The 12,172-nt window shown below is 48.0% G+C and overlaps 1 protein-coding gene across 2 annotated transcripts in view; it reads left to right on the plus strand.

Moving 5' to 3' along the window:
* Window positions 1–12,172, plus strand: part of Traf4 (TNF receptor associated factor 4) — a 29,810-nt gene that overhangs the window by 5,048 nt on the left and 12,590 nt on the right. Inside the window, exon 2 of one of the 2 annotated variants that reach the window (XM_076818139.1) lies at window positions 9,325–9,477. In XM_076818139.1, coding sequence (XP_076674254.1) covers window positions 9,448–9,477 — 30 coding nt within the window. In that variant the 5' untranslated portion in view covers window positions 9,325–9,447. Of the gene's footprint in view, window positions 1–8,921; window positions 9,478–12,172 lie in introns of those variants that run through there. The other variant, XM_076818138.1, reaches the window with a different exon arrangement.

Raw genomic sequence — 12,172 nt, forward strand, 5'->3', positions numbered from 1 at the left:
GCCTCGCGCTTAGAACCACCGTTCCACGCCGCGTGACTTTGCATAATGCGTTCCCCTTTCTTCTGTAGCTCCACGTGAAACGGAGTTGCTCGCGGAAACGACACGCTCGAGGATCGAGGCATCGGCTCTCTGTTACCTAAGACAAAATGCATAGAGGAATGCGCCGGGTCGCTGGAGGGGCAACGATGTTTCGGGAAGCGCGACGTTGTTGGGAATTCAGAACCATGGTCCTTGGGAAACTGGGGATCTGAACGGGCACGGTGTTTAGCAGGAATTCTGCGATAAGCACAGTCGCTAGGTTGGATCCGCCGTGTCCTCGTGAAAGAGCGATAAGTAACTGCACCGGTTTTATGATAAAATAAGGAAAGGTAACGGCATCGTTTGTCGGTGGAAGGAACGGCCGCGGCTCGAATCGGCGGCTGTTTTATGCGAATAGCTGACGCACTTGCGGCACGAAAGGATATAGGTACGTTGGAGAAGGCTGCCTGGAGGTTGAGACACAAGATGAACTCGTGCCTATCCTTTCACTTGGCCGTTTTGTGATACGAGCCTCCCTGCTCGCCGATGTGCCTACGTGTGTGTATCCATTTATCCGCACGGTCGATTGCACAATCACGAGGGTACGGGGTGTCTTGTTTATTCGAAATCCTTGCGACTCTTCCGGAACGACTGGAACTGATGGTAGGGTTCGCGAAGGTCCTCGGTTTATAGGTACACGGAATAATTGAGGAGCCTTTGTAGGGAACACCGTAAGTGTTGAAATTAAAAAAAATTTCATCGGAAAATGTTCTACGTGCCAGTGGTAATACAGTCGAAACTCGATAACTCGAATCTCAGGGGAAGGGAAAAAATACTCGAATTATAGAGGTTTCGGCTTATCGAGTTCTCGAGGAAGAGAGGTTTAACAAACGAAAGTTCGACTTATGGAGGCTTTGCACGACTGTAAATCAAGAGAAATTCAAGTTTTAAAGGTCAATTGTTTATTGTATGCTTATAATCGAATATACTTACAACTTACGCGCTACATTATACCTGCATATATAGAAATCAATTATAAGACACATTTTATGCTGGAAATATTACTGTTTCTTACATATTAAGGGGTCATGCTCAGTCAGGAGGCCGAAAAAAGGGTGGTCTTTGGAAATTTTTTACTCAAAAGCTATAGCACATTTCTCAAAAAATCTTTTCTCCTTTTAAGGATTGCATCTGGTACCGTGCATCGTATTTTTTTTATTTAAACATATTTATCAATAACTAAGTTATTGTCCATCACTCGAAGGTTCTCTAAAAAAAGAGGCTTCTGCGGTGACCACTGCTGCTCGAAAGTCGATCATCTAAAATAAAAAATTCAAAAGTATTTACTTATTATATTATATTATCTAGTATTTGAACGAAGGTTTTTTTTTATCCAATGCTTAGTTTTCTTTTAATTAACGAAAATCAGACACGATTTATGATAACAATTTTAAACTTTTACTTTAAACATCAGCCATTTTTTCCGAAATCAATTTTTCGAAAAATCCTTCGTTCAAATACTAGACAATATAATATAATAAGTAAATTCTTTTGAATTTTTTATTTTAGATGGTCGACTTTCGAGCAGCAGTGGTCATCGCAGAAGCCTTTATTTTTAGAGAACCTTCGAGTCATGGACAATAACTTAGTTATTGCTAAATATTTTTAAATAACAAAATTACGATGCACGGTACTAGATGCGATGCTTAAAAGGAAAAAAGATTTTTCGAGAAATGTGCTATAGCTTTTGAGTAAAAAATTTCCAAAGACCACCTATCTTTCAGCCTCCTGACTGAGCATGACCCCTTAAAAAACATTGTGAATTTCTTTTAAAAGATTAGATTTTCAGCACTGTCAGTGTTTTCTATAAACGTTTTCTTCGACTCATCTGCTATTCTTCGCAATAATATGAAAAGAGCACACCTGTTGGACACTGTACCTCTTCAAGCACGATTCAAGTGTATTCCTCGCCTCGCGCTTAGAACTCCCAGCCGTTCCCTCGCTCCTAATGACTTTTCCGCGTAACCGAAAGGCACGGAGCCCTGCTGAAAACGATTTGTCGCGAATCGAACGGCGACAAGGGACCCCCCTGCTATCGTGTTAACGGCCGCGCGGCTCGACTGGAATGCATAGATTCCGCGGTGCAAACTTGAACCCTTCCCCGGTCGTCGGCGTGATTTATCGGCGTCGCGAACGTGGGAGAGAGAGAGCGAGGAATTTCGCGGACGGGAAAGGTTGAGTTTCGTAACGAACCGTGGACGCTCTCGCGGTGGCCACCGTGTAATTGCTGGGGGATAAACGGGCATCGCTCTCGAAACCGGTCGTAATAGTTCCGACTTCCGATCCCCGGGCTCGGTCCCGAGCTCTGCCGATCGTCGGCCGTTGCCGATGGATCGGGACGACGGGTTAATTGAAAAGCATCGTCGTCGGTAATAATCCCCCCCACATCCTTTCGTTACATTCGGCGCTTTCGCTAACGACGTGTTTGCATTAGCATCGGCTACGTGGGATTAATCCTCCTTTGACGGGGCGAATGATTTATCGCGAGGCTCGTTGCGTCGCGACTGTGTTTTATCGCCCGGGAAAGGATGGGCAAAAGATTGCCGCTCGGGGTCCGTCTGTTAGCATCTATTACAATGCGCGATAATGCAATTGTCGAGTTAATGTGTACGCGTACATTTAGGACGGGAGTACGAATTTCGTTAGTGGAGGAGCTTGGGGAGTCCTTGGCGAAGTGGTAATGGGATGTAATAGGCTCGGAAGGTGATTGGGTTGGGACGTTTTTTTTTTAGTATTGTTCAGAGGGACGTAGTAGCGTTGGATTAAATTGATCCGCTGGCATGAGAGACCCGGGGAAGTTTGAGGATACACGCGATACCAGGGCCATGAGATTGCCCCCGGCCTGGTAAAAGGGAGCAGATGTGCACGTGGCGCAGGAAGTTTAGTTTTACACGGGGAGCAGCTGACCGACGTGTGCATTCCGCCTCTCTCCTCGAGGAGGGAATCGAGGATGGTCTCGGTGGTTGGGCTCGGAAAGGGGGTTGATTGCTCGGCTAGCTACGCTCAGCCTAGATACACCCACATGTTCGCGAAGGTACGGAAACGAACGGGGGGCCCCTTTGAAGAACGGCCCATCAACGTGCTGAGGGCACATTCATTTCCTCGCTGCGCGCTCTCGTTCCACGTTTTAAGGGGTATTTATCGTTGCCGGGCACAGCTAATATTTCATTTGCGTGATGAATTGCGGATGCACCGCCAGCAGGTTTTCCCATTACTATGGGAGGATTGCTGTTAACGTTAGGAGCTTCTGATTTACCATTTTCATTGAAGTTTTTGTTTCGAACGATTCGGTAGGTAATCGAGTTACCCCCACGTGGAAGAGGTTGCAATTGAATTTTGATGTTTTAAGTGTAACGACTAACTCAGCTCTCTGTTACTCTCTAGTTAAGGGTGACCACTGTAACGGTATGAAAAGCAAGGGTGCTTTCGGAATTCTTTTCAACCAAACAACTCAAGTAAATCAATGGATTGCTTAGTATAGTTAATATGTATATATTGAAAGGTAAACAAATTTTTGTTTCAATGTGATAACTATATCTCTGTCAATTTTGCGAATTTATTCATAAAATTTGGAGAGAGCATTCTTGATACATACGTCTTTCAGAAAATGTGAAAAAGAAAAAGAACAATCTTTCCGATTTGTTACAGTGGTCTCCCCCCTTAAGAGGCTGTTCCGGTCTAAAGCCCATAAAAATAGGTGATCTTTAGGAATTAATTAAAGGAAAACTACTACATATAATTTAATGGACCTATTTGCATTGTATTAAGAATGTCTTAAGCTATAGAGATAAATTTTTTGTTTTATAATTAACCATTGCAAACGACACTGGGGAGTCGTTAAATTCGAGGCGTCAAAAAATTCATCAAAAACGGTGGAACCTGTAGCACCCAAACCATTGGTCTGAAATAAAAAACAATGCCAGATTATTAAAGGGCATTAAACTCACTCGTGGACTGACCAGTAAAAATGACAAAAATTGACATTTTCTGAGAAAAATGCGACACTTGAAGTTTGAAATCACTTTTCCTTGTATTTTTCGTCCTTTGAACGCCTTTAAAAATCACAAATTTTTAATTCTCTTTACATTTTACTGGTCTGTCCACGAGCCAGAAGCATATTCTTCAAAATAAAAAAAGTTTCAGTCGAATGTGATAATGCATTTGCCGCCACGGGAATTTTACGAATTTCAAAAAATCCTTTTAAACACGTATTCTTAAAAGATTGATCATTCGAAAAATGAAATAAAAAAAAATGAATATATAGACCGGAACCACCCCTTAAGGAATCGTTCTCTGTAGAATCTTGTACCACTTGCTGCAGCTACCCCCGGCTTCCTGATTTCACTGCGAGGTAAAAATCCTCGGCAAAACGATCCCACGGAGAATTCCTCGGAATAATGAATGGTACATAGCGAAGGGTTGCAGAGCCGATGGTAGATGTGGGGTGGTTTCTGTAAGATGCTTCTGGAGAGCCAGAGACCCGAAGCAGAATTTCGGGCATGAGAGCGAGGTGATGGCGCGAGGAGAAGGTGGCAGAGGAGGAGGAGGAGGAGGAGGTAGAAAAGCTGCCGGTCAGATTGTGAGCAAGGGAGGAAGGTTGCAGCTGCTGTGACAGCTGCAGGCTTCCCAATATTATTCCCCAGGCCTATCCTCCGAATGCTGGTCCCTCCCGTCGCCTTTCCAGGTGCTCCTCGCACCGGCGCCTCGAAAAACCCTCCTTTGTTCCCTCTGGAGCTCGCCGAGCCGCTCCCTGCGCGATCTGTCGCCTCGACTATTGATCCAGGTTAGACTTTATCGATCTCCCTTCGCCCTGTGTCGCGCAAAACAATTTATTTCGCTAAGCACTGGATCGGTAGCGCACTCGGGATTTAATCTTGGGGCAAGCCGAGTCGAAGGGATACAAATACTCGTAATGCAAATTGATTTAAACAATGCAAATCCATTATTTTTCTTTTTAAGAACCTCTTAAATTACTTCAGTCGCGGTTACATTAATTCCCTCTTCCCCCTCTTCAATGCCACTGCATTGGATCGTTTAGTAAATAATTCCGCCTCTAAATAGAATTTATAAATCTGACCGATCACTGATCGACGCGAAACTTCCAGACAGCCCAGTTCGCCTCCACTTCTTTGTAACGCTGTTAACGCTACCTCGGTCCTGTTGTAATGCCAACTGCACAGCCTTGCAGCGTAAAAAGCGCCACGGTGCACCGCGATTATTGCGTAACCGTCAACTTATTCAGGTCGCTCGCCCGACCTTTCCCCAGTATCTACCTGTGCCGGATGCAAAACTGGACTAAAACGTCAGGGGAACGCGTGCCGCGCTTACGCGGAGATTGTTGCGCGAGCGTAATCTCGATTGCACCGAGGGATAACTCTTCTGGCGTACAGGACACTCGCTCGACGCACTCGGAAAAGCAAATGCAAGTCGCAGAATCGCTCGTAATTAAAACTGCGCACTACAAAGGCGCATATACCCGCGCACCGCTCGATCATCCTCGACAGCTCTCTTGGTTTTTACTCTCCTCGTCGCGTAATAGTGAATCACTGGACTTGCCTCGATTATTTAGCTGTGTAAGAGCAACGTTAGCTCCTCACTTCGAGCCTAGAGTTTCCACAAAGAGGGGCACGTTGATAAGAGGGCGTGCATGGGATCTGTTTCCTATCAGAGGGGGTTGAGCGTGCCGCGGCGCACGGCGCGGGCAAGCAGGGGCCAAGGGGCGCGTTTGGAAATCAGAGAAACTGGTTATTAAGGATATAGGATCCCTCGGCGCGAGAAGCGTTACGCACCAATTACATTAGCGCGAGATACTCTATCGAAGCGGCCTGAATCGTGCTGGAAAAACGAGACCGGGCACGGCCGCGATTATCTTTCCTCTCGTAATCGATACGCCGCGCAGCCGATTCTTAATTCGAGGGGAGGAAAATCGGTTGCAGGATGCACTGTGCAGAGTGAAATCTCCGAGGCGGGATCGTGCGGAGGAAAAGGTGCCTCGAAACTCTCTCGGCCCGGAGGAGAGGGAAGATTTTGATCTAGATGGAGGAGAGGGGAGAGACACCTGCCCGTCGTATAAAAAGGATCGAAAAGGTGCGCGATCATGAATATCAGGCCTGTAAAATTACAGTACGTCTGCCGGAGAATTAATGCGACCTGACGCGCGTGCACCTGTTGCGAACTTCGAATAAAAAGACGCCGCGCCCGCGAATTTCGGGTTGCCGTCGCAGGCGCACCCTGGGTGCTGGCCTGCCATCGCGCGCGAACACTAATCGGAGTTAGTGTTGGCTAGAACCGTGATTTGTGAATCACGAGTGATCCGATCACGTTCGTTCCCCATCACGGTGATTCTTCACAGTGACCCGTGATTTTCGTGATCGCTTCTGATTGGTGCAGATAGAAGAGTGATCCGTAATTTTCGTGATCGCTTCTGATTAGCGCAGGCAGAACAGTGATTCGCGATCTACGCGATCTGATTGGTGAAAAGCTCTTCGCACGCGCCACGTAACCCCGATTTATAATCTCTCTTGAAACATTCTCAACTGCTCACTGTGCTTATAGAATTTCAATTGTATATTTCAGACGAACGTAATCGTTCTTGATCTATTTAAATTAACGAATATTCTTTCACTTTAATTCAAAAGTATAACGTATATATGAATACTTTAGCCAATCAAATCAATGCGCTCGTACATTGACTATTTATGAATGTATATACTGTATATTCACTGGATTAACACGCTTTGACTGTAACACAAGCTATATTGAAGTATTTTATAAGAAAATAATTCAATCAAGGTGAAGAATTAGGACCACAGTAAACAATTCACTCAAGTGAAAAAAGTCACGATCACGGTCGTGATTTAACTTCATTCACGATAAATCACTGTTAGTGATTTTGCGCTCCATCCCTAGTCAGAGTCGCTGCTAACCGGGAGCTTAGGTGGAAATTGGTCGGGAGGCAAGAACAATGAGGAAGGCACTTAGGCATTCGTTGTGATCCGTGTTATTACCACGTCTAGTGGGAACAATGCAATTTATAGGTCCGAATGGTCGATGCTTTCGAATGGGACTCGCAGGCATGCGGCAATAGAGCTTAGCTGTCCCTGACACGCGTAATAACGACGATCGTCCCAACAACCGTTACGGTCTTTCGGCAGATTTCACGGTGGCCCGCCGAGTGCACCGCAATTTCCCCCCCGAATTTAGGGGCCGCCGTGGAATATCCGCGGACGCGAGAACATATGTCAACCTAATTACCGTACACCAGCAGGAGGGGGCGCGCGTCGAATTCGACGCGGCCCGCCCCGAGGCAGCGATGAAATTTAGAACAGACAGATCCCGCGGCGAAGGGTGACGGACAATGCCGGGTTATCCGGCGGCGAGGAGGAATTTCGAATGGGAGAGACGAAACTGGGAAACGGGGACAGATGGCGCGGAGCGATGCGGGCACGGTGAATTGAAAATTCAAACTCGCTCGTTCTTCCCCCGCGAAGGGTTTCAATTTTCCTCGAACCGTTCCAAGCGACTGTGGCAGCGGGATTTTTGGGCGAAGTCCACTGGGTCCCATTGCGTCGCGCTCGGGAAACGGTGCATCGAGTAGAAAGTCTGACTAACTCTTCAGGAATTTACGAGTACATAATTGATAGCAATCTACGACAGAGGTGAATTGTGAGATTCCATTGTGGATTCTGAGAAAGTTATGAAGTTACTAGGGGATAATTCTGTAAGGTGCCATCGTATTATTTTATTCCCCTACGAAGAGCGAGAGCGCATCTATCACTACTGCCTCTCGACGTGGACAAGCGACGAATTATTGGTGCAGCCAGTGTCTCCGTGAGATCGAAGGTGGAAGGATCGCGGATGCCTCTTGTTAGATCGACAGAGGGTATACCGGTTGGTGTAGCTGGCCAGAAGGCTCGATTCTGGCCCGGGTGGGGGGAAGGTCGGAGAAGGCCGCAGCTGGCTAGATCCTGTCCGCCTCGAACATACAGCTGAACGTGGCTGAACGTAAGGAGCATACCATGCCACTCGGGCCTTACTATGTCCATTTCGCCCCCACCACCTTCGCGGACCTGCAGTTGGCAACACGAGTCTTTACCGATCACGCGACTCATCGACCGGGTCACATTCTTTGTCCCCGATAAAACTGTACCGGCTACCTGCCGTCGATAATCCTAATTACTCGTCAGACTGCCCCCGTGTGTCATAAACCTCCGAGCGCGCACGGTAAATTTGGAACGTAATCCAGCAATTTACCTGCCACGTTTCAGGCAAGCTTGCAACCTCGCGCCACATAAACCATTCGGATTCCGAGGGAAACAAAGAACTCGCACTCACGGCTGCCAAACATCCTACACGGAAAAGTGATTTTCAGTAGTTATTTACTCGAACCGATTCGATACTCCCGTGCAGCTTTAAGCGGTTTCTAAACCGCGATCCGTGACGTCGGAGCCGACCGTAGTTCTGCCACATATCCGATAATCTCTTTCACACGTTCCTTCATTCACCGTCTCTCGCCTCTGTCCTCGTCCGTTTGGTGGTATCAAAAGTCTCTCGTTTTCTTCTTTCCCCCTTGATTCGCTGGTGGGAAGAGGGACGAGGCTACTCCCTTGTCCGCGGAGGATACTTTTGAATATTCTATCGTCCGTCCTGGCTCATCGAACGGTATTACCGATTCCCCCGTCCTCCTCGTTGCACCCGCTGCGCGAACCGACCCTAAGGTTGGCCATGTTCCGTGTACGAGGCTCTTTGTCGCGCGCAGGTCGCCTGTCGCTCTCTATCGGGCCCGCCAATCAGCGCGCTTGGTCCAGCGGGCATGACGCGGGGAGAGCCGAGAGCCGAACGACTGGACTGCGAACACACGAGCAGTCTGTCAGTAAACTCCGTGGCGTGCGTTTGGCTGGCGCGCGTGCGACCCCGAATGTTTCCATGCGTGTCACGACACACGGATACACGCCAGCCGATCTCCTCTTCAACGCTTATTAATATTTATAAGCGGGCCGGTTAACATTCCCAAGTGAACTCGAGTCTCGCGAGAGAACGGAAGATCGGCATTCGTGTAACCAAACGCCTGGCATCGATCCTTCCCACCGTTCGCGCGCCGGTCTCGTTGCAAGCTTAATCGCGAGTGTGTACAGAGCGCGACGGCTCGCGTTCCCTTCGTTCGTACAAGACACACACACAATTACGTACTCGAGCACGGTGGTGAAGTTAAAGACGGCGGAAAAGATGGTGCGTGGTCTGTCGCAGTGGACGAAAACGTTGAGCTTCCCGGCGAGGGTGTCCCCTCAAAGGCCTGCCAAGGAGTCGAAGGGGTTTCATGTGAGCCCCAGCGCGAGCCCCACGTCGCCGCCCAGCCCGATCAACGACAACATGGACAAGACGCCGATTATTACCGACGAGGTTAGAATATCTTTTAATCTTTCCGTTTGCCCTTCCATTCTGTATATCTCTGCGTGCATACTTACGTACGATCGTCATATCTCGATTCTCGACGCGTTGATTGGGGAATAGAAAGTATCGACCACTGGTATAATAACTAAGTATCGATTCGGTCTGCGTAGATTTTGAATGATTTAATATGAAACTTGCTAGATGGTCGATCCATCCAAGCTGCCCATTGTCCCGCGTAGAGATTAGCAATACCGATCTAATGAGATGGATCGCGAAGGATTCGCGTTTGGCATACCAGCGTTCGCTCGGTTCATTCCTCGAGTACATGCATACATATACTGGGGCAGAGTTTCGAGTTTATCGTCGTACGTGTTTCAGATAACGGTCTGTTGCTATACGCTTAAACCAGCCTACGGTTAATCGCCAGTTATGCGTTTCTCGGTCCTCCATGCCAGTGTGTGTGTGTACTTACGTACGTACACCGTGCACGAGTCCCCGTACGATTGTTTACTTTCACATTGTCGATTGTTGTGCCTCGGTAAAAAGCGCCTACAATGAACGCGGCGTGTAATTAATATTAATTAACATCAGCCTACTCTTCAATTAAAATATAACTTTCAAAGGTCGACTTTCAATTTTAAAGAGTAACGCCCCCTTGAGCCTCACTTTCAGCTTTTTCGGAGTAGCGCTCTCGATTTGGAAAAGCTCCTTAACTATGAGCTTCCGTGTGCAATAGTCGAGTTTGTACCTATTCTTTGCAACCGCCCCGAAGAAACGCGTAACTCGATCTTCATGCGAATAAAGGGAAACCGCAAAAACAGGGCGTGGGGGGGGGGCAATCTATTATTGGACAAAACGGAAACAGGGGGTTACGTTTCGATATCGTTTACAACAAGACCATTCATGGTTCTATCGCGACTTCATCCCGCACCCCTGTCGAGTATCTGCAATTGCGTATTGCCTCTTATCGGGGTAAATACACGCGTACAGGGGCCTGTCGAACCCCGCGAGCGCTCTTGCGACTGGCAGCACAAAACATTCTATAAATCTCGGACGCCAAAAGGCTCCCTGTCCCCTTTTCATATAACGTATTCCGTGGCTAAACGGTCTCCTTTGTCTCGTCGCGTTATATACATTTTCTAAACGCATTCAGCCCAGCTGAACTCACTTAACCTTCGGCTACCGGGCGACAGCTTATTCCCAGGATGCAAAACTCAACCCATGTTGCGTAATAACGTCCGTTCACTGTGCGTAGCTCGCCTTCTGTTACAAAAAAAGTAACGCGAGACAGAAAAACCCCGCGTAGCCCATGGTTACGCTACGCCCAGATGTGCCGACAGACGAAACCGCTCGGCTTGTTTGCCCTCGTCGTGTCTTCCCCGAAGAAAGAGTTTCTAATCTCGCCGACGGTCCACGTGATTTACGCCGCGACAACCAGTAAAGCGCTTCCAAATTGTTCACAGGCCCTTCTCGATCCTCGGTGACCCTTTATTATCGATGCGTATAATATCTTACTCAGCGGCGCACTCAGGATTTAATCTCGGGGGAGCGGAGTTGAAGGGACAACAATATTTTGGATGCAAATTCATTAAAATTCATTAGGTGATTTTAAAAATTTATTTACAGAATAAAATCCAGTTTTCTTTACTTTTTACAGCGCCCCTTTTTGGGGGGATGCTAGGGCCCTCGCCCCCTCTGGATGCGCCCTTGCTCTTATAATCACTCGTGTCTAGCAACGGAACAAAAGTGAATCATTAGGATTTGCATTGTCGTAGGAGGATTCACTCATTGTACTAGATAAATTATATATTTATGAGTACTTATATTCCAAAGAATTTTTACTTTCAATAGTATGCTGTCCACACTTCTGCTTAAGATACTATCGCCATTAATTGCGCCTTTATTCCCCGATGCATATGTTTCGCGTGACGAAGTAAATCGAATTTATTCACGGGCTAAACGAGGGGCTCGCTAGAAGTCGCTAACAATATGTCATCGCGGTTCCCCCAGCCGTATCGGGGTGTACTTGGGGAGTGGAGTTCATCACTTTTTGCGGTCGGTTTAATCGCGGGCCCCTTGACGACCAGTCGCCAACACACGTGCGCCCCGTTTACGATTCCCTTTGTGCCAGACTGCCAGCACGTTTGAAACCGTGAAGCGCACGCCGGCTCGCGGTGGAGAGTGGCGAGTTTCAGCGGGGTCCTGCTACGGGGGGTGCGTTTGTGTAAACACAGCTTCTGGGAAGGTGACAATGGCGTGGCTGCGGACGGTCGACGGCACGTGCCCCAGCCGTGAAAGCAGCAGCTTCGCTATCTGTAAACAAACCCGAGCCTACCATCCGCGTGTTTTTTTACCCACGCCATATCTACTCCTTTACAAAATACTGTTCTACAGGCATCGAACGTTGCGTTAAAGTCGTTAAGCTAGTGGACAGAAATGGCCCCCTCCGTAACAGAACGTAGTCGCGGTTGAAGTCGCCCAGCATTCTGCTGGTGTATAAAATAAATCGCCGGCGAGAGCCGTCGGGCGGGGATGACGGAGGGCAAGAAAAGGAGCGACGAGGACTGGTCCACAGGCGGGGAAAGGCGACGGCGGAAGCGTGGGAACCGAGCGTAACAGATGGCCTCGACCACTTCCGAACACGCTCGGCCTCCTTCGTGCACCTCCGTGGCATCGTCTCTGCTTTCCGTTCTCGCCCGTCTGT

Source organism: Andrena cerasifolii, chromosome 8 (assembly GCF_050908995.1).
Source record: "Andrena cerasifolii isolate SP2316 chromosome 8, iyAndCera1_principal, whole genome shotgun sequence".
Classification (NCBI taxonomy): domain Eukaryota; kingdom Metazoa; phylum Arthropoda; class Insecta; order Hymenoptera; family Andrenidae; genus Andrena; species Andrena cerasifolii.